The 20,767-nt window shown below is 44.1% G+C and overlaps 1 protein-coding gene across 7 annotated transcripts in view; it reads right to left on the bottom strand.

The window, feature by feature from the left end:
• Positions 1-20,767, bottom strand: part of ASXL2 (ASXL transcriptional regulator 2) — a 104,920-nt gene that overhangs the window by 4,555 nt on the left and 79,598 nt on the right. For all 7 annotated transcript variants that reach the window (XM_061350223.1, XM_061350220.1, XM_061350217.1 and 4 more), the window contains 6 exons: positions 16,590-16,716; positions 11,529-11,669; positions 9,967-10,130; positions 6,411-6,507; positions 4,491-4,596; positions 474-1,191 (listed from right to left, as the gene is read on the bottom strand). In XM_061350223.1, coding sequence (XP_061206207.1) covers positions 474-1,191; positions 4,491-4,596; positions 6,411-6,507; positions 9,967-10,130; positions 11,529-11,669; positions 16,590-16,716 — 1,353 coding nt within the window. The remainder of the gene's footprint in view (positions 1-473; positions 1,192-4,490; positions 4,597-6,410; positions 6,508-9,966; positions 10,131-11,528; positions 11,670-16,589; positions 16,717-20,767) is intronic.

The following is a 20,767-nucleotide window of genomic DNA, read 5'->3' as shown; positions in this document are numbered from 1 at the left end:
TAAACATGGGTAAATAATTTAGCTACTGGGTTTGACAGATCAGAGGAAGCTGCTGACAGTTAACAGTCTTTGTGGACCATACTGGGGATGCTCACACACCTGCCAAGTTTTGTGCACCTCTGGGTTACAAACTGCTTCATTCTTGTGGCCTTGCAGTTCCTCCCCAGTTTCCATTGGGAACTGCAGTACTCTGTTATGCTTTGCCCTGGGCTTTTGCACTACTCTCTGAGCTTCTGGCCCAAGAGATCTTTCAACAGAGGCACGTGTACAAGAGATACCTAAGTCATGCTGGTTACCCAGCCAGCAGATCCCCTTTAGCAAACCACTGACATGATTTTGGATCAAATATTTCCATCCCTGTAAGCGGGTAACACAATCTACACACATAACTGGAACTGAACTGACAAAGCCACCAGCTGAGCTGCGCTGACCCACATGACCTGCTCTGTGGAGCTGCCTTTGTTTCGCTTTACCTTGAGTGGGGGCACACGTGGCACCGGGGTCCCCGCAGCAGGAAAGGGCTGTGCCTGGCTCCGAAATGCCTGGTGGTGCTGACAGGTCTCCATGATCCGGGGCTTTTTCTCAGGAGTGGTTGGAGCTTCTTCCCTACTCTCTGTCTTCCTCTTAGGGGCTTCCACACTCACTTCCATGTCTTCATTTACTGGGGGCTTCTTTTCTGGTGTTCCTGGAGTCATCACAGGGCTTTTCATGTTTACTACTACTTCACCTGCTTCGGGGCTCTTTGGTTTACTCGGGGCCACACCTGAGGCACTGACAGTCTCTTTGCCCAGCACTTCCTTTGAGGCAGGGTGCTTTCTCTGTTCGTCTGCCTTTTGACTGCTGGCAATTTGTGGTTTCTCTTGAATGGACTCTCCTTGAACGCTCTCTTTTAAAGGGAGGGAATGGTCACTGGGTTTCACTGCACACCCACCAGGGGAGACTGAAGCCTCTGCAGGTTTGGCTGGTTTTGCCTGCACGTCCTCCCTTCTTTCCTCCCCTCCTTTTTTCACCACTGGTGCTTCCCAGACTGCTTGTGCTTTAGACTCTAATGGAGAGGTCATCTCCTCTTTAAGTGGGATGAGAGAGGCTGGCGGGCATTTTGGTGGCTCAGCTGCTAGATTTTCAGTCTCTGTCTCAGCAGGGCTGGTGTTTGCTATCAGTCTCTTGGACTCTTCAGGACTTAGCCCAGAACTATCAAGAAAAACAGATCTTTAATTTTGTGAAACATTCTTGCAAAAAAGCATATTCTGCTCACAAAAACTGTGAGGATTTTCTACATACAACACCCTAAATCACTGAGTCTCACACATCTAATTCTGTGCCAGGATCCTTGAAAGCTTTCTGTACTGTTGGTTCTTCCACATGAAACAGAACTAAACAGCAAAGTTTAAACCCAACTAAGATAAATACTTGGAATACAGGTTAGATCTAGTCCTCTATCCTGATACCAATTTTCCAGGCTGCAAATCAAATTAATCTGGTGTCCTGAGTTCAGCAGTAGCAGTCATTTTTCTCCTTCTTAGTAGCTGGTGCAGTGCTGTGGTTTTGATTTTCAGCCTGGGAACAGTAATGATAACACCGATGTTTTTAGTTGCTGCTCAGTAGTGTTTACTCTGACCAAGGACTTTCTGAGCCTCATGCTCTGCCAGGAGGAAGCAGAAACAGGACACCTGACCCAAACTGACCAAAGAGGTATTCCATGCCACAGCATGCCATGCCCACTATATAAACTGGGGGCAGTTACCTGGAAGGGCTAGATCACTGCTCGGTTGGGCTGGGTATCGGTCGGTGGGTGGTGAGCAGTTGTATTCTCTTCCCTTGTTATTTCCCTTATCATTATTATTGGTGGCAGCAGCAGTGGTTTGTGTCATACCTTAGTTATTGGATTGCTCTTATCTCAACCCGTGGGAGTTACATTCTTTCAGTTCTTCTCCCCATCCCTCTGGGAGCAGGAGGAGAGAAAGGGGGTGAGTGAGTGAGTGAGTGAGCGGGCTGCATGGCAGCTGGGCTTAAACCACAACAGTTCTTTTTGGCGCCCAACATGGGGCACGAAGGGGTGAGATAATGACAGATCTGACCGGAGTGTGTCTAATAGTGTTTGTGATAAGCATTCATAGTCACTTGTCACAGTGCTGATTTATTGGCTCTCAAAGTTGTTCTCTTGATCTCACGGTTTCAGCATGTCACACCTTACTTACAGCTGGTATTTGCTGTGTTAATGTTTATCGGCTGGGGGCCTTGGGCTAAGGTTCTTGTTTCATTGTACTTTATGGTAATGACTTGTAACACAATAGACTCATTGATCCTGAAACTCATCTGGCTTGTGTTCCCAATGTGGTCACCATCTCTATATTTTGGGAGGCATATAACAGAAGTGTATAGCAATTACACATGTTTTTTCCCCTCCTTGGGTGGTCAGCCTATGAGGGAGACATTCCCACACACCCCTGCAACAAGCACAGCAGCTACTCAAACTCCAACCACAGCAGACAGCGCAGCTACTCCAGCTCCAAGCACAGCAGCTACATCAGCCCCAAGCGACAAGTACAGCAGCATCGTTTGAGAGTTCTGAAGGTTTTGAATGGCCTTTGGGTACCCTTGAGACCTGCCTGCTGATTGTGATGGGGATCAGCATGTTGGCACACATACAGAGTGTGTTTTATCCATGAGCAGTTTGTCTGATCTCGAAAGTTAAGCGGAGTCGTGTTTGGGCCTTGTCTAGGATTAGACAACAATATAGGAGGACCAAGAGATTTTCCCGGAGGCTGGACAGTCATGAATAGCAGGATGTGTGTGACAGTATGGGTGAGTATCTAGTCCACTGGGCCCCTCCAGTGCTTTGGAAGCGTTGGAGATGGAAGGCAGCTGTATGGAGTCCCTGATGACAAGCTGCAGGAACTGCTGAAGGGGAGGGTGAATTATTTTGAGCCTGGTGGGCCTATGACACTTCAGACCTTCAGGGCAGAGACGGAACATACAGATGGACTCATGATCAAGGGGTGGACTTAGCAATGGACACCACTGCCCCAGTTATTCACGAGTGTGAAACGTGCTGCAGTTAAGCAAGCCAAGTGTTAAAGCCTCTCTGGTATGGAGGATGACAGCTGAAGTACAAATATGGGGAGGCCTGGCAGATCAACTACATCACACTCTCTCTCCTGCTCTGAAAGACTGTTACAAGAGATGGAGCCTGATATGGACTGGATGGACTCAGCAGCTTTATAGGGATTGGTCCATGCACTAAAGAATGATCTCTCTCTCTCTCTCTCATTCTCTGTGGATGTGTATATATATATATATGTATATATATATATGAGATAAGAGTGATAGTATATTGAAAATGTGGGATCTGAGCATGACGCAAATGGTATGGAATAAGGGGTGGATACTGTCCTGGATTCAGCAGTAGCAGTCATTTTTCTCCTTCTTAGTAGCTGGTGCAGTGCTGTGTTTGTGACTTTCAGCCTGGGAACAGCGCTGATAACACTGATGTTTCTAGTTGCTGTTCAGAATGTTTACTCTGACCAAGGACTTTGTGAGTCTCATGCTCTGCCAGGGAGGAGGGGAAGCCGGGAGGAAGCAGAGACAGGACACCTGACCCAAACTGACCAAAGAGGTATTCCATACCACAGCACACCATGCCCAGGATGTAGAACTGGGGGCAGTTACCTGGAAGGGCTAGATCACTACTCAGTTGGGACTGGGTATCGGTTAGCGGGTGGTGAGCGGTTGTATTACCTTCTCTTGTTATTTCCCTTATCATTATTATTATTATTGGTGGTAGCAGCAGTGGTTTGTGTTATACCTTAGTTACTGGGCTGTTACATTCTTTCGATTCTCCTTCCCATCCCTCTGGGAGCAGGGGGGGAGTGAGAGAGTGGGCTGTGTGGCAGCTGGGCTTAAACCATGACATCTGGCCAACAAGAAAGGCTCCCATTATTAGCCACCACAGGCACATCGCTACAGCACTTGAACAACCCCATGCAGCTTCCATCTGACTCCAGCTCATACAGTGATATTTGCAGAAAGGAACACTGAAAATCATTCTCTAGAGGAATGTGTGTTAATTTAACCAAATACATATCTGACTGGATGTGAAGAAACACAAGATGTTGTGTAGCAAATGATTTGCTGCAGGGTAGAGTATGCACCACCACCATACCTGGGGATCCTGATACTAGAAGAACCCTACAAGGAGTGCCCCAAAGTACTGTAGTAAGGAGTGGGAAAAGTTAAGATGTAAAATGTAAAGGACATCCTTGCCAGAGGAAACCAGTTCTATGCTGGTTATTAAAGCATTAGAAATCCCAACAGCAAACCCATCACTTCTGACCTAGTTCCCTCGGGTCAGAGCTGGATGAAGCTGGAGGCCTTTGTCAGCTTTCAGGACTCATGAAAAATTGTGTTTATTTGTGGGCATGCTACAAATGGAGCAAGAGGTACACCTGGACAGGCAATGAAAGGGTAAAAAAGACAGTTGAGGGTCTTACCTCTGGCCATAGTAGCTCTCAAAAAAATGTTCCTTCCACAGTTCAACCTTCTTTTCCTTTTCTATTTCTTGTCGTATTCTTAGTTGCATTTCCGGTGTAAACTCACCTGCAAAAAGCAGTAAAGGGTATCTTCAAAAAAGGGTATAGATGAAATGTAGCCATGTAACCACAGGAGCCTTCCCACTTACACTGTCTCAGACAACCCTTCACAGCATGTGACACTGCAGCCCTGCCTGCAGTACTTCGGGCTCCTCTCCTCAGCTGCAAAGTGCTCCTCTGCTGTCTGTTGCTCCAGGCAACAGCTTTATGCCCGACAGCTGTAACTCCCATCCCTGCGACTGTCCACTCTGGTAGCCAACAGAATCATAGAAGGTTGACTATGACGATGAGGACATCATCTTTTTCAGGGCAACTCTTAGTTAATTCCATTGGTAATCTAAGTGTGCTCATAAAACCCAGATTCTCATGTTCTGAATATTTTAAAATGAGTTAAACCTCATCTTGATGTTATTTCTATCAAACATTCCTCCATTCCATCCATATTCCTCCTCTGCAGACACCCCCAGCATTCCCACCTCAATGGCAGTAATGCAGAGGAATCAGAGAAAAACAAGGGCATCCAGAAGTGAAAAAAAGCCCAAGACAAATACATACAATGTGTGTCCAGACTTTTCTATTTTACTTCTTATGTCTTTTTCTTTTAAGCATCCTGCCAAAATTACTCCAGTGAGGGGATTACTTAGAGGATCAACAGAAATCAGATACTTCTATCATTGCACAGTTTATTTCTCAACAATTTTTGGCTCCCTTTTCAGCACACTGGTACCTGGCAGTATTAAATCATAATCAAAAATTAATATAAACTCACCTTTTCACTGCAGAAGAACAGAGGGCCCAAACAGAATCTCTGATACATCAACTTCCTTTCATATTTTTATATAAATTTGGTCAGGTAAATAACTACAGAAAATTTGTTGCATCAAAATCAGCAGAACACATGCTTAAAAGACTTAAGAGTAATATAGCAACAGGGTTCAAAATTCAGCCCTTTGAAACAGTCTCTGTCGCAGCAGTGAATTCCTGGATTTCCAGTGATGTGGTGTTCTTTTATTTCCCAGTTGGGACATTTCAGCTGAAAGCACACACTGTCATAAGCTCAGGTGTGCCCTAAGCACAAAGTGCTGTGGAGACGGTCCCTGGCCACAGTGCATGACTGCCCTTCTGGTGATGTGATTTGATCAAACGATGGAATTAAGCCCCTCTAAGTTCAAGATGCAAACTGCCATTGAAGGTGCAGGAATCTTATCGAATAGTAAATATCTGATGTTATGTTATATAAGAAATACTGGCTCAAAGGACTTGACCACACCAGCTGTGTCCAAACAGCTTTGCTAATGATCAAGTGCATTACTTGGGGAATATGATTTACCTTCTCCACTGAGCTCAGCAGTGGGCTATACTTAGCTACCACCACTTCAGAATAACATAGCTATACAGTCATCTCAGTACTATTTTTCCCTCTTGTCTCATCTCTTTCAGAGACTTGCTCATTTTTCAAGGCCAGGCTGGATGGAGCTTTGAGCAACCTGGTCTAGTGGAAAGTGTCCCTTCCTGTGGCAGTGGGGTTGGAACTGGATGAGCTTTAAGGTTCCCTCTAATGCAAACCATTCTATGATTCTATGATTTTTGTACCTGCTAAGTTCAAAACTGAACTCCTTACTGCAGCCCCTCTATGACCTCGAGATGACATAGTTTTGAGCTTGCATGTGCTCTCAGCCTGTGTTGACTACAGCTGTCTTTACCTGGGAACCCCTTCCAGTGCTTCAACCTCTCCATGAAATCTTTTTCACACATCCCCCAAAACATTCATTAGGTGAAAGCCTTCTAAGAGCTCTGCATCATTGTCTGGGGAAGTTTTACCTTCTGACAACCTCTCCTTCCAGCCTTGGGCAGCTGAAGTGAAGAACTCATTGTTGAGTGCAGAGCCACTGAGCTTCATCAAACCGTCTGCCCCAACCTGGAACACATGACAAGGCAAAGAGTATTAACTAGCTGAAAAGGCAAATGTCACATTTCATCATGTGTGATCTGAAAACAGAGCAAGAGCCCCAACATTGCCAAAGATCTCTCTCTGGAAACTGCCTTTGCTGCAGGAGAAAACCTGCAGCCTTAGTCAAGGCTGGGATCCAGGAGGCTGTGGGAGATTTTCCTCATCCTTGCCTCAGCCCATCCTCTATAGCCGCACAAACACACATGAGCAGCGGATGGTACAGGTGGCAAGGAGAAGCACATGGAAACAGAACAGCACAGCCTCTGAGAAGCTAATTCAGCTGCCCTTTCCCCTGTAGAATGAATGAGCTGCTTACCACCCAAAGCACCAGCTCTGCTGCCTTCTCATGAACATGAAGTGTGTGAGGGAAAAGCAAGGACATAAGAGGTATTGTATACAAGTAACTTTTACATGACACCTGAACTGTATGTAATCATAACCACAGATGCTTCAGGAAATGGACAAATAAGGCTCAAAACCCATTCTGTCTTTGAAATATGGTTAATCAAATAGGGCAGTCATGCTATGGAGTAGGACATAAATGAGAAAGCGTGAGGCCAAGACTGGAACAATTGCAGTGGGAAATGATAACCAGGGTAGTAAAACACACATGAAATTTGCTGTTGCTCTTTATTCCACAGAAGTAAATGTGGAATTTCTCCACCAGAAAAAAAATACATGTACGGATCAGTTAGTGGCAAAAACTTGCCATGGGCAAAACTGATGTGCTTCCATTTATTGCCTAATAAATCAGAATGAACAAGCAAAATCCAGCTGTCCCAGTGCAAGCTACTCTCAATTACACTGGGAGACTGTGCAGGAAACCTTCACCAGCAGGACTGACAGAATCTGTGCTCTCCCTGAGCCAGTGTTTGTGGTGCAGGTAACAACAATAATGGAATTGACCTAATAGAAGGTTTTATAGGTAAGATATAATTGGTAGATTTTTAAATTAGAAGCTGCCATTGTAGGGATTACAAAAGCAGAGATTTATTTTCTAGTCCCAAACCCTATTGATTGACTAGAGGGAGCAGAATTGTCATGACTATCCTGTGCTGTGTATATGGGGTTGCCCGTTCCTTGTGCTGGAGGGCAGTCAACTACCACAGGGCTGGGAGGGTCAGGCCTCAGTACCTGCTTTCTCCTCTGCAGAAACACCAGCTGAAGCAGCTCAGACTGAGTCCCTGACAAGCAACACAAGCAGACAGGCAACCTTTCACAACTGGTATGTCCAACGCCTTCGCCTCTTCTCCTGTTTACTACAGTGAAGACTGATGTGCAATAAAGCATGCAGCACCACTTGATGTGGTGGGCTGCTCTAGGAGATTTACTACAGCAAAATGTAAGATCTGGTCTTTCAGGAGCCAAGCAATGTTATAGGGCTAGTCAAAATTTGTTCTTGGTGAAATTCTCATTCAATTTAAGGACAATTAAACTTAAAAGCCAGGGCAGAAATGTCCTACCATCTGCTGTGAGGTTCTTGCCAGTAAACTCCAGCTGCAAACTCCATCACATCATATTCTGACACATACCTAATTATTACAAAGGCCACAGGACTTAAAAAACAATTGCTTCAAGTATTTACTGGATCAGCCTTGGACTAACAAGTCCCCAGTGAATGCTGACTGAAGATCAGAATTTATGAGACAATGTAAAAAGTTAGAACTCCTCCTAGCTCCAAAGGAACACTGTCTGCTCAGGGCAGTGTCCTTCTAAAGCAGACCACAGTGCAGCTGCCAGACCGCAGACATTATTAACACTGTGTGAGAGCCAGGAGAGCAGCATGGCCACAGAGATGGGTAACACTTTACTGCACATGGATGTCTCGGCTCCATCTAGCATCTCCATCTAGGCTGGTGTCCCTTCACAGTCTATAGTGGTCAAGTCACCTGGGTGTGCGGAGGTAGGGACTTGGTTCAGCTCAGGCTGAGGCAGACACCTGCATGTGCTCAAAAGGCTCTTGAGTGTACCAACTGGAGTTCCACTTTCTATAAGAGAAGCCCTGAGTAAGCAGCTGAGACAGACTCCAAGGAAGTGACTGAAGTGCGTAAATGCAGGCATCTAGTACTGATCTGAACATCACACAGGAAAGTATCTTAAAGGGACTTGCAGACCTGAGACAGGACATATGGAAGACTCCCATCTGGAGTGGAATCTTGAAGCCAGCTTTGCTATCTAAAGAACATTTAAAATGGCTCTAGGCACATATGTTAAGGCATCTGAACGGACACTCCTACAACCGAGTAGCATAGCACAGATTCCTGCTTTGCTCAGAAGCTCCCAGCCAGCTGGGGTAGGAATACTGAAGACTAATATAATACAAGTAAGGTAAAAGGAAGGAAGCATCCTTATTCTAGCTGCAACTTTTCTAGTATTGAGCATAAACAGATTGAACTTCACTTCCCCAACTGCATATTTCTCTTTTTACATGCAAGTGCAATGTTTAATCTTTTCTAATTTCTCAGTATCATCCCTGCCTTCTCCAAGCTGATTAAAAAAGCTCCTGCAAGGTTGAGATTGCTTCATGCATCAGAGGAAATTCATCAGGTCCAGCTGAGTTGAAATAACTGTCCTACCAAAAGATTCTCTTAGGTATTCTTTCAGTCCTGAAGGCTAAGTTCTTACCCCCTTGTAACTCATATTCCTATTATCACCGACTGTTTAGTGAAGAGCTCAATGAAAAACCTCACCATTTCTTCTGTGCACTCCCAGAGCAAAGGAGCCTACTTCTCCCCACTAAATACTCCTCTGCCTTTCCAAATTCCTCTCTTCACTTGCAAAGAGATCTTAGACAATCCACAGACATAAGCTGCCTCCACAGCTGCCACACACTGTGTGCTTGGTTCCTTTAACTGTGTGTTTTGGGTCAGGCCTGCTTTGCAGTCTGGACAGTGTGAATGTGCCATAGAAAACTTGTTCAGTTTTCACTTCACCAAATTCAGAATTTGACAGCAGTGATGCCAGAAAAGCAGAAAAGGCTGGAACTAGATGGCAGCATCTGTATTGGTGTTCTGTGGGAAGGCACCAGCCTAAGAAGCTGCAGGGTCAATACTGTACTGAAGAATCCGCGTGAGGACAGGAGACAGGAGGACATGGAAACTGCTGCATGCCCATCACTCCTGGTCCTCTGCAAGTCCAGTGTAACAGAAACATTGTTCTTGCTGTAGCTGGGATCATGGACTGATTTAGCCATCTTTAGATGGCTTTAGATCTTTTTCTGGTAGCAACAAGCACCCAAACACCAAAATTAGATGAATTTTCCAATTTTTTTCCACACTGCACAGAAGCAGCACCCTACCTCATTAGCTATAAGCACAGTGTTTGGGTGTCTAGTTTGAATTTCCTCTGCAGATGCTCCTTGCTGACATCAAATAGCCACTTCCCTCCACAGCAGAACCTAGAAGAAACAGCACACAGAAGACCTACCTGCCTGTCCACCTCGGGCAGCAGCAGCAGCAGGCGCTGCTGGCATTCTGTAGGCAGGACGGAGAACGTGTGCTTGTTGATCAGTGCCCGCAGGTTGGTGTTCACGAGGATGGAGTCAGGAGTTTCCACATCAATTTCAGCACACTTTGTTCTCTTCAGCTGCCCTGCAACAAACCAGCAAGATGTGAGTAACACTGTTCCTGAGAGAGGATTCCAGGCTCCTTTTGGAGTTTACTGCCCCCAAGATTTTCAGAATGCCACCTCTGTGATCTGTTTCACACCCTGACTTTAAAACCACATTTTACCTTTGCACATACAGTTCAAAACAAAACAGGAGGTTCTTTCCAGCACAATTTCCATATCACTGTAGCCTGTGTCAGCTGACCTAACTCCCGCAGAATCCTGCTATCTGGGGAACAGCAAGGAGTCTTTTTCAGAAGGGTTTCTAGAATTGCTTTTAGCCACATTGATTTCTATTTTAAGCCTCTCACTAAGGTCAGTTTGTTCCTTCCTTGGGAGTTCTTCCTGGATTTTCCTACTTTGTTCTTAGCAAAAGCATTTCAGAAAGATTCGTCAGCTCATTGCACTTGGGTGGGAAGACAAAGCAGTAACAATGAGTAACCAGTCTCATTCTGTGTTTGAAAGCCAGCAAGTCAAGCATTAACCCTTACGCCATACCCAGCATCATACATGTGCTGTGAAAGGCAGTGTTTGCACTGTGTGCTCTGTTTCCTTCAGATGCATCCGCTGTCTGTAACTGGCAAAATACCACATATTATGAAGCTTAGATTAAAGCACATTATTAGCACAATGGGTAGTACTACCCTGCTCCCCTGACATCAGGGATGACAGCAATTACTTTTAAGTTAAGAAAACCTAACAAAATAAGTGCCATGGAGGCTTGTTTCTGTAGGGAAAGTGTTTTCCATCAGAAGTCATTCAGGAAACAGCTCTTCGGGTTTATAATCTATTTAAGTTGCTGAATTTCCTAATCACACAGGACAAACAAAACATGCTTTGAAAAGTGTTTGTTTCACCAATGACAATGTAGGACGAGGAGCATAGAGAGAGACCTCAGAATATCCTTAGTTTCACCAAGGTTGAGTCCACCACTGGTGTATGTAAAAGAAACCACAAAAGGTCTGGAGGCCTGAGAAGGACCTAACTTCAGTGAATGGGAAGGAAGTCAAATAACAGGGGAGACTGAACTATAAAGATCTAGGAAGGAATTTCTTTTTTCTTTTTAATGTTATCAAAGTCTCTTCAGTGCATTAACAAGCCTGCTAAATAATGCAAGTCCTTTTTTGCTTCTCAAACAGCAAGCTGGAAATTCACAGGTAGAAAACCCTGATGGTAAGAAATGAGAAAAGGCTTATTTGCATATATACAGTTTGAATTATTTATCCCAGTTCACACAGCATACTAGCAGTACCATCCAGAACTGTACAGAAGTCACTTTAGCAATGCAATTAATTACACATTTTACTCAGTTTTGTTATTTAGCTTTTGCTCTGTCATCAGAGCAACCAAATCTCCTTAATCAAAAAAAGTAAGGATCTTACTTGCGTGAAGCCTGTCAGATCTCTGGAATGGTTTCTTCCCCAACCCTGGCAAGGAGTTATCAAGCTTAACAGAGGGAGAAGAACTAGAGGTGGAGTTCTGAGGGCTGCTCGACTGTCCATCTGACTGCTTTCCTTCCCAAGCTGCAGAGGAAACACAAATATTTAAACACCGGGATGTACAAAGAAGTATTATACGAGACATCTGTTTGGGCTGAAATAAAGATTCTTTAATGTGTATACCCTAGTTCTAGCAGCTCAGGGACAAGCACTCCAAGGATACGTATACTCCTTTGGTCTTGTAGCACTTGCTTCCCAGCAGGGTGGAAATAGAAGTGCCCTTTGTAGCTACCAGACTATCACAAAATAAAGGGCAGGACAACAACTCTGTTTATAGTTTAAGTCTGTTTCTCAGTTTGCCCCATCTTACTTCCCATTTATATTCAGTCCAGTAATGATCTTGTTAAAACTTCCTTTCAGAGGCAGCTTTAGTATCTGTTGGAGTTCACTATCAGGAAAAATCTCTTCATACTGCATGTGTCCTTTCTAAATTTTAAACTACAAGTATAGCTTTTGTTCTTTCAGACCACCCTCGGGAATTCCTCCTCCTCTTGCCAATACTCAACGGATATTTTTGTGTCCTCCTCCAAAGTCACTACTGGCCCAACGAGACAGATTTCATCACTCTGATTTCCCCTTACAATCCACTGACGCCCACATTCTCTTCTGTACAACAGCATTTTTAATGCCAGTAGGAACAGCTTCTTCCCAAGATTGTCTCAGCCTTCCTTTCCCTCTTTCTCTTTAGTGAGATGAATTAAGAACATGAGCTGGTCTTTCCTTTGCGCTCTCCAGGCTTATGTTACAGTAACATCACTCACTCAAGTAAGGAAAGGCACTGGAGTGCCACAGCTTGAAAGAGAAACTCCACAATACATGTGGTTAATTCACAAACAGAACAAATGCTGGCTGTCACTAACAACATGCACTAATCATTGTTTCACCTAGTCTGTATCTCATTCTTCTCTCTGCCTGTGAGAAGAGGCTGAGGGCCTGGGACTTCTTCAGGCTGGAGAAGAAGAAAGACTGCAGGAAACCTGGTTGTCACTACTGTTCCTACCAGGACAGCAAAAAGATAGAAGCCAGGCTTGTGACAGTGGTGCCTGGCAGGAGAACAAGAAAAAACAGGCAAGAATCAGCCAGGATATAAGGAAAAGAATGTGTCTCTGTGAGTGGTCCCTGCAGTGGAGCAGGGACCCAGAGGGGTTGTGCCACCTCTGTTCTTGGAGGTTTGCAAAGATCTGACTGGCCCCTAGAAATGCTGGAGGTCCAGCTGCAAGAGACCTCCCAAGGTCCCAACCAACATAAACAGTCCTACGATTGGAACATATTTTCAGAGTACTACTAAAAAGGCTGCATAAGTTGACATGCACAATGTACAATACCTTGCAACTGTGGTGTAGCAGCAAAATATGGGAAAGTCCGAGAGAAAAAAACCCCAACCCAATAACAAAAATTAAACAGATATGCTGGAAGAAAATGGTTCCATTGTGACTGAAGTGGATGTAGCAATAGTTTGGGAAGTGTGAATCCAAATGTCATGGTTTAAACTCAGCCAGACAGCTTGTTCACTCACTCCCCCCCTTCTTGTCCTCCCCCTACTCCCAGAGGGACAGAGAGGAGAATCAAAAAGAATGCAACTCCCATGGCTTGAGATAAGAACAGTTTAGTAACTAAGGTATAACACAAATCACTGCTGCTACCACCAATAATAATAATGATAAAGGAAATAACAAGGGAAGAGAATACAACACCTCACCACCAGCTGACTGATAACTCGCCCCCCAACCAAGCACTGACCAGTACCTCCTCCAACTCTGCACCTTCCGGGTAACTCCCAGTTACATCCTGGCCATGACGTGCTGTAGTATGGAATACCTCTTTGGTCAGTTTGGGTCAGGTGCCCTGTCTCTGCTTCCTCCCGGCTTCCCCTCCACCCTGGCAGAGCACGAGGCTCACAAAGTCCTTGGCCAGACCAAAACGTCAGTGTTATCAGCTCTGTTCCCAGGCCAAAAGTCAAAACACAGCACTGCACCAGCTACCAAGAAGGAGAAAAGTGACTGCTACTGCTAAACCCAGGACACCAAAATAAGAAGAGAAGGTGATGTGCCTCCTGCCCACAGGGCCTGCCTGTGGCTGGGAACGGCCAGATGGCAGGCTACCAGCACCAGACAGCCAGAAAAGGCAAAAACCTCATTATAATCACAAAAAATAAAGACACCAAACAATACCTGAAATACTTTAAGTAACACGAGTCTTCCTCTGTTAGTCTATTTTATAATTTCTCTATGTTAGCTAATAATCTTACAAAATACCCTGCTTCATTCCCTCTCAGGTCTCCACTGTTCCTACTTCCCCAAGTAGAAATCCAATTCCTCTGGGGGCAGGGAGCTCTGGAGACGAGGTCCTCCAGACCAGCATCTGCCTGTTGCGCTGCTCAACCATTCAGAATTAATCCTGGTTAGCCGAGAAAAAGCAGGAGGGTTTTAAGCAGTCATTTTATGCTGAAGACCTCATAAACCCGGCACTGCATTGTCTTCATAGTGACACGAGAAACATAAGTTTTCCTCTTGGCTTCCTTCTAAGGCCACACCACCCAAGGTGAAAAGGGCACAAGAGCCGTTTAGGACTGCGTTTCAACCAAGCAAGATGATATTAATTTTTTGCCCTTTAACTGTTTTAAAAGAGTCTGAACTGGGAACAACAGGCAACCTCAAGACACTCGCTCTGCTATTAAGTGCTGCATGAAGTATAGCTGACAAACACGCCTGCTCCTTTCTGTCGGATATACGGTGCCCAGCAACAGCAGTGCATATGGCTTAACAGATGTTACAGAAACATTCCAGCCGTACATAACCAGCATGCCCAGCCAGATTGGTCTAGTTTTGGTTTGGATCTGTTTAGAGCTGTTTGGAAAGGGAGAATAAACAAAAACGCCAAAACACAGACAGAATTTTATCCTAAAGAAAATCAGCATGAGATGAAGAAGCATCTCTAATAATGTAGAAGGTGGCAAGGAGAAGAAATCAAATAACCTGCTCTCTATGTCCATGGTGGATAGGACAAGAAATCTTGGGTTTCAAGCCAAGGAAGAAAGAGAAGATTCTGATTACAGACTAAAAAAAAACATTTTAAGTTCAATGCGACCCAGCAGTATGTGCTTGCAGCCCAGAAGGTCAACTTGACTGTACAGAAACACAAAGTGATGTAAAAAAGAACTCCCTAACCTTACACACACACACTGTCAGGCCCTACAACAGAAAACTTCTTCCAGACTCTCAGGAAAGAGTTTGAGAACTGTAATGTAGGAAAATGCCTGCTTTTGATGGGGTCAAAAAAGGAAAATTGAATGCTAGGTATTGCTGAGAAAAAAGATGAACAAAATGTAGACTGCTAAAATGATGCTATACAAATGCAGAACGTGTCCTGCACCGTGAACACCGTGTACAGTTTTCATTCTCTACTGCAAAAAGCACAGAGCTTTGCATATGAGGAATGAGAAATTACAGTGGGACTCCTTAGACTGAAGAAAAGATGTCTACAGAAGTCATGAGTGGCAATTTTTTTTAATAAACAACAGTTGTTCATTGCCTGTTTGATAATGAGAAGAAATGAAATAAAGGTATAAGAAGCCTGGCTCAAAACTAAACAAAAATGAGTCGTTTTCACAACGTGTTGTTTGCCACAAGGCATTTACAAAGTCAACATTCCCTGAGATTAGGCAAAACCAGTGAAGAAAATCCCACCCAGTCCAATGAACACAAAAGACACTTCCTCTTGATTTGGAGGTCCTACTAGGACCTGCTCTGCTATTACACATTCTCAAAACATGTGCCATCAGCACTGCTGGACCCAGGTCACCAGGCCAAATGTGTTGGATTTCAGAAGCCCATGGTTCTGCTTTGGTGCTCAATGATTTGGGAGGTGGTTCAGAGCCACTACAGGCAATGCTTACAGATAGAATCATAGAATAGTTAGAGTTGGAAAGGACCTTAAGATCATCTAGTTCCAGCCCCCCTGCCATGGGTAGGGACACCTCATACTAAACCATGGCACCCAAGGCTCTGTCCAACCTGGCCTTGAACACTGCCACGGATGGAGCATTCGCAACTTCCCTGGGCACCCCATTCCAGTGCCTCACCACCCTCACAGTAAAGAACTTCCTTACGTCCAATCTAAACTTCCTCTGTTCAAGTTTTAACCCATTACCCCTTCTCCTATCACTGCAGTCGCTAATGAAGAGTCCCTCCCCAGCATCCTTATAGGCCCAAATAGATGCCTTGACAAATTGTAGCTTCATAAAATGATGGCATTAGTCTACTAAGTCATTTACTTGTACAACATGAAAATTGCCCTATACAAACACAGAGGCACTTCTTGCATCTGAAAGAAAACAACTTGAATCAGGCTTACAGAACCAGAAGATTATGGCAATCAGTTACCCTGAAAAGCCTCCAGAGAAAGCTAGCTGGAAGCAATTGCCAACAATTTAAGATAACTAGTGAAATGCGGCTGGTGGAAAGACAACTAACACTCCTGAGTGAATAAGAGCAGTGATCTCAATTTCTAATGCAGCATAAATGCTGGAAACCTCTTGGGGATCTTTCCGAGCAGAGAATACATCTTTGGAACAAGACATAAAAGACTTGCTACAGAATGAGAAGCCCATTTCGAAAAACATAAATACTAAGAGAAAAACTACCTCATTTGCTTAGCCATGAGAACTACCTGACCACAGCGTACAGGCAGCTACAAGGAACACATTTATCACAAAAAGAAGCTTTTCACCAGACAATGGCAGAGTAAATTCTATTCAAGATCTATTCTCAACTGAACAAATTCTGAATAAAAACAAATCCAGGGAAACAGAAACTAGACTATTTCAGAAACAAAAAGAACACCGTCAGAAAGAAGCACTTTCTTTTCTCATCCCCTACAAACAATAAAAGGCCAGTTGAAGAGACCCAGCAGTAAAACAGCACACAGAGTTGTCGTTGCACGTACCAGATTTTGCAGGTGTGGAGTCGCTGGCTGCCTTGACAGCCTTCAGAAGGACGTGCTGGTTAGACGACACAGGCATGCCTGCTCTGCATTGCTGCTGCTGCTGCTTCTGCTGCTGCTGCTTCAAGGCCTGTGGAAGAGGACAGAAGAACAGGACCAAAATGAAATTAAAAATAGTCTTAGAAATTATTAGTACACAGTACAAGCCACTTGTTTTACAGCAACTGATAGCTGGATTCTGATTCTAACTACGTCAAAAGTGAAAAGCGACTTCCCAAACACACTCAGTTCACACGGGACACCAATACCATGTTTAAATATGATACTGGCTATTTAAATACACTGTTACAAGCAGACAGATCTCCTACCTTTGGCATCTAAAGGAAAAAATTAATGGTTGTAGAACATCTAGGTTGAGTTGTTTCATTCTCTAGGGGATTCCAAATCTGGAGGTGGTTCAAGAAGTAATTATATAAGTAACTTCAAAGTAAAGGTACCATCATGCTATTAAGTTCTGTCTCCTGAAGAAGTAACTATTACCTTACTAAAAAAACACGCCATTAGAAAAGACTTTGATAATTTAGAAAGTAACAAACATTTAAACACTAGAAGTAAGAAAATAAAATCCTTTGCTTTAGAAAAATAGAAAAGAAAATCCTCTGCTTTAGCAAAGACTGTTAAGGCAACCATGACACAACTGAGGAGGCACAGACAACAAGGCATTGGGTTAGATTGCAGCATCTACCCAAATCAAAGTGTCTGTTCTCAAAAAATGAAATCCAAACCCAAATAAATTTAACAGCAGAATAAATTACAACAGATCGAGTATTCTCTCTCCTGGATCTAACTGCATTATTAACACAGTGGTGGTCTCCAGTTAACAGGCCAATTCATTCGGATAGAGACAGCACACTTCCTGTCACTTCCCATTTTAAAATTCTGCTGTATACTTAGAATCATGGAATGGTTTGAGCTGGGAGGGACCTTAAAGCTCATCTAGCTCCAACCCCCTTGCCATAGGCAGGGAGACCTGGAGCAGCAGAGTATCCCCCAGAGCCCCCAGCATAGCAACCTCTCCACCATAACCAGCCCTCTGCTCTCCTTCAGGCTCTGTCTGCTGCCCCATATGCCCCCTCTGCTCAAATCAGGGGCTTGTTATTTTCCTTCTGTTTGCCTTCAGGTTGTCCTTTGTTCTCACTGTGCCGCCTGCAATTGAAGGCAAATGTTTCTCAGCACACAGGTGTGTTTGCACAAAGGGCAGCTCTGAGGTAAACCCTACTGTGCAGGGCGGAAACCTCCACTTTACTCTAAAAAGAGTGAATTCAGAATGAGTGTAATTCAAAATGGTACCACTTAGTATCATCAGCACCTGACTGCAATTTAAATAAAGAAACTGGTGTCCTCTCAGCACACTCCTCACCAGCGCCGCTATGGATGACGGCAGTGACAACAGCAGGACCAGGAGCTGCTCCTGAACCTCTCGCTTTTCACCTGCCCACAGACTCTGACCATGGTGTTAAAAACCCATTGGAAAGGGGGGGATCCACCTAGTAGGGAAGAAACTACTGTACAGCTCCCTCCTTCATGAAAAAGGTGATAGAACAGCAAAGGGGGTTTCTCCCCATCACTGTTTTATCTTTCCAGCAGGATAAGCACTGACATGTCCACCAATTTAGATTCAGGTACTGGAAACCTCTAGCTCAGGATTCTTCCCAACAAGAATAAGGAATGCAGCCATCCGCTTACTTACCACACTGTGTGGTGATGGCGCATCAGTGTATGCCATACTATTAATCTGTATTTTACAGCTGTAACTCTGATACGCTTATGAACTAAATCATGACCCTTATTTCTTCAAGAACCTGATACTCACTGTCAGTATAGCAACAGCAGGTGTTCCAGGGTTAAAAGTTCTCACTCAGAAATCTGCTCTCTCTTCCTTCCAGTAGAATTACAATTACTTAGCACTCAAGACAGGAGGGCTGAGCCCAACCAGCCATCTTCTCCAGTGCACTCTAGCTAATAAGCTAGGTCTCAGACAAAACTAAAAACACTAAAGCTTTCTTGAATTCCTGTTTCACTCAGGATCTTGTGTTTTTCCTGCTACTCTATTTATAACACCTGCCTCCTTCTTGCAATCTGTATTTTTTTCATTTTATTCACTCTTTTTAACTTTTCCTGACCACAGCGGCAACCATGTTTGGGAAAAGCTGAAATACGTCAAAATATTTGACCATATGAAATATTACCAAAATGGCAGAATTCCATTCAAACTAAAATCAAGCAGTGGTTTAGGCATGCAACGTTTTTAATTTGACCCAAAACTAGAGCAAACTTTAGAAGATCACAACCAGTGACAAGCAGTGCTCCTCAGGGGTCGGTGCTGTTGAACATCTTCCCTCTGAGGGTGCTGAGGCCCTGGCACAGTTTGCCCAAAGAAGCTGTGGCTGCCCCATCCCTGGCAGTGTTCAAGGCCAGGTGGGACAGGGCCTGGAGGAACCCGGCCTAGTGTAAGGTGTCCCTGCCCAGGGCAGGGGTTGGAACTGGATGGTGCCTTCCAACCCAAAGCATTCTGTGATTCTATGACCATCGGAAATAGCTTTTAGCACTACAGACAGCTGCACAACTGTTAAGTACAAACAGAAATGCTACGTAGACATCAAGGCCTCCATGTGGTTCCTATTTTCTTTCAGGGTTTCTGATTTTTTCCCCAAATCAAGGAGATTAACAGTGAAACTGAGAAGACCATCTAAATTTTGGAACTCTCTGACATACTTCATTACATTCAGCACTGAAATAAGGATGCTCAGGAAGTAGATATCTCAGAGTATGAAAGCTGAGGAGCAGAGGAGTGAGAAAGCAGAGAGAGGGGAATGAATAAAAAGCTGAGGGAAAGCTGGTGGGAGCAGTAGCATGCGGAATTTGGACATGACCCTAACTAGTCTATGATTCTATGAAAAGCAGAAAATTATTAGGCATGTAAGGACGGGGGCTGGAAAGAGAAGAGAATGTTAGATGGAGTGTAGGTTTGGAAATGTAGCTTGGGTTTATGCAGAGGTCCCTTCCTTTTCTATGAAACAGGGACCTACAGACCAGAGAAAATGAAGAGGAACTGCTGAGTGCAGGAGAGGAAAGAGTTTTGATAGCAAACTTGCAGTCTGTTTGATCACTCTCTTGAAAGAGAAGAGTCTTTGCGGATGTTGGAGAGAAATGATTGCCAGCCAGGCTTAAAGAGGGATGGATGAGGAGGGGAAAGCAAAGAGTGTAATTAATATCTTGCTGAATTAATGAGAAGCTATTTTGTGAGGATTTAAAGGCAAGCAGAAAAAAAGAATTCTGCCTGAAGTGAGAACAGAATCTCACTTCTTTATTGCTGCCATCAGCAGCAAGCGACATCATCGGAACACTGATGCTTCTGTCAAGAAACAGCCAGGTGGGAAAAGAAAGAAGATTCCCTAAAGCCAGCATCTCAGTTGGACATCAACTCAACTCCCTATTGCTAGAAACAAAGCTCCAGTTTATTCAGTTGCTTTATCTCCCACTATAATATTCTCCTTGATAATGTGCCCTAGTTCATTCTTCTCTCTCACTGGAGATCCTTTCCCAAGGCCACAGGCAGCTCTATCACCTGAATGCCATTCCAAGTGTTGCTTCTCAGCTGGTTAAACTCAGAAAAACATGCTGGGCTAGAAAAGGTAAATCCTATCTGGAACACATCATGATTTCATCTGTCTATGACAAGCTTCCATAATCCCTTGACTAGCACCTCCTATGCAGCTTGATTCATAATTCCTTACAGATTTTTGCTTTACCAAGGAGTAAAGCTAACCCTGATAAAGCATTTCCTTTCTAAGAATCAGGCAAAATCAAACAATGCAGTTGGGGAAACACCTGCAAATAAGGCACTTGGGGAACTAATTCATCTTGCATGTTTCATTAGGAGAAACAAATCATTTGAAGTGCAGACACTCACCCATCCTACACTGCATGCACATAATTAACACTATCTATACAATAGTCATTCTTCAAGCATGGAAAATAATTGGTCCCCCTCTTTCTTCCATTAAATCCAGCGGAGGTGCAATGCAAAGCCAATGCGCTTTCCTTCCCTTTCTTACCTCTATATACCTATAATATCCACAGAACTCCTAGGAAGGGAAAATACACTGCTAGCCAGGGGA

Source organism: Neopsephotus bourkii, unplaced genomic scaffold, assembly GCF_033783945.1.
Source record: "Neopsephotus bourkii isolate Nb327-2 ecotype Australia unplaced genomic scaffold, CSIRO-AGI_Nbou_v1 NB_481, whole genome shotgun sequence".
Lineage (NCBI taxonomy): Eukaryota > Metazoa > Chordata > Aves > Psittaciformes > Psittacidae > Neopsephotus > Neopsephotus bourkii.
Note: the sequence above shows the minus strand (reverse complement) of the source record. Positions and strands in the feature narration are given on the sequence as shown.